The following is a 1,711-nucleotide window of genomic DNA, read 5'->3' as shown; positions in this document are numbered from 1 at the left end:
ATATTCACTATGATTATACCTCATTTTCAGAGAGGGCTTATTATTTGCCAAGCGTTTGCACTGAAATAAGTGGTCTTAATAAATGTATACTGTGATTATAGTATTATGAAATCTCCTTTCTTTCCCTCCTTCTCATAGGTATATCTCCCTTATTTATTATAGGTCTCCATCAACAAAAGATGTAAGGCAGCTGGAATAGTAGGGATTGGCTGCCTATGCCTGGATTTTTATTCATTGGTGCCCATGTTGATCTTTACCGTCTACCAAAAGCAACAAAGCTTTCTTCAAAAACAGTGCATGGAAATGAACTGAAAAGGTCTCGTTGAATGAAGGAGCTTCGGCAATCATCACATTGATCGCATTGTCTAACATCAAATAAGTGCTGTTAAATCCCTTTGTTGTGTCTTTGCCTGCAAAGAAAACCCAAGGTCTCGCATGCCTGTGTATAATGATGATTAAAAACTGTTTTGTAGAAATGGAAGGCTTCTAAAGCTTGACTGGAATTTTTGTCAGGAAAGATGTCTCGAATTGACATTAAAAAACCTTCCCTCTGCACCACTGGTCCTTTAACTAAGGAGGTGGTCAGCCAGGCTGTCTCCACATTTGGTAATATAATGAGATCCTGCTATGGCCCCACAGGTAGGCTTAAACAATTTCACAATGGCATGGGAGGATACGTTCGTATTTCATCACAATCTTCGGTTTTGTTCAGTAGCCTTTGTGTCACTCTTCCCGTCTTAAAGCTTCTGGTAGCCTCTGTGCAGAATCACCTTGCGCTCTTTGGGGACAGCGGCTTATTTACGGCAATTTTTTGCTGCAGCTTGCTTGAAAAATACCAAAACCTGAATATTGCTGCCTATACTTTCATTAAAATTAGCAAACATATTTTGAGCCTGTGCGTTGACTACCTTTCATCTGAAGCCTGTGGTTGCCGGATACCAGTGGATTTCAGTAGTTCTAAGCTTCTCCTTAGCCTGGTGCGCAGTATCATATTGAGCAAACGGGCCTGCATGCTTAGCAGGAAGGAAGCCGATCATATCAGTATTTTGGTGTTGAAGGCCTTTCTGTTTACAATCCCCCAAAATGTGGATTCTACTGCTGTGTTAGGAAAATGCCATTACATATCTATAAAAAATAAGAGAGTTATGGATTCTACTGTCTATCCTGGACTTTTAATTGAAATGCCAGAAATGCATCTGACCCCACCTTTCAAAAGAACTGCTTCAGGCCAGATCAGGGTGGCTCTGTTTGGCATGTCTATGTCAGGAGATTTGTCTCATGCAGGAGAAGGAGCCATAGCTATCCACCATGGAGTTTCTCTAGAAGCCGAAGTGTTGGATCAATTACTCGGTGTAGGCAGGGAAGTAATAATGGATGGTGTTGGTCTTGTGATATGCCAGAAGGTCATCCACCCAACCTTGAAGCAGTATTTAAAGGAGAACAATATTGTTGCTGTCGAGAGAGTTGGAATACAAATGATGGAGCCCTTGCAGAAAATGACAGGTAATGAATAAACTCTCAGACAGGATCACTTCATGATACGATTCACAAGAAAAGGGAATGTGGCAAGCCATTAGCAGAAATCTCTTCTTTGTCAATTCTCTAGCTGTTCCAAATTGCAAATGCTAGACTGTTAATTGAGCAATAGTTCAGATGATTTGATCCATTTCTAATCTCATCCCATATATTTATTTACTTATATAATGTATTT

General features: G+C 40.3%; 1 protein-coding gene and 1 long non-coding RNA gene across 2 annotated transcripts in view; both read left to right on the top strand.

The window, feature by feature from the left end:
- LOC107301514 overlaps positions 1-481 on the top strand; it is a 4,988-nt gene extending 4,507 nt beyond the window's left edge. The window contains exon 2 of the long non-coding RNA XR_001549303.1: positions 139-481. This is a non-coding gene — a long non-coding RNA (uncharacterized LOC107301514). The remainder of the gene's footprint in view (positions 1-138) is intronic.
- An 8-nt stretch (positions 482-489) lies between these two features.
- LOC107301513 (McKusick-Kaufman/Bardet-Biedl syndromes putative chaperonin-like) lies at positions 490-1,503 on the top strand (the record flags this gene model as incomplete). The annotated part of the gene is made up of 1 exon (XM_015830723.1): positions 490-1,503. A coding segment is annotated over exon 1 (985 nt), but the record flags the coding sequence as incomplete, so codon positions are not given.
- Positions 1,504-1,711: the final 208 nt, after the last annotated feature.

This window comes from Protobothrops mucrosquamatus, unplaced genomic scaffold (assembly GCF_001527695.2).
Source record: "Protobothrops mucrosquamatus isolate PMUCROS unplaced genomic scaffold, P.Mucros_1.0 scaffold13755, whole genome shotgun sequence".
Lineage (NCBI taxonomy): Eukaryota > Metazoa > Chordata > Lepidosauria > Squamata > Viperidae > Protobothrops > Protobothrops mucrosquamatus.
Note: the sequence above shows the minus strand (reverse complement) of the source record. Positions and strands in the feature narration are given on the sequence as shown.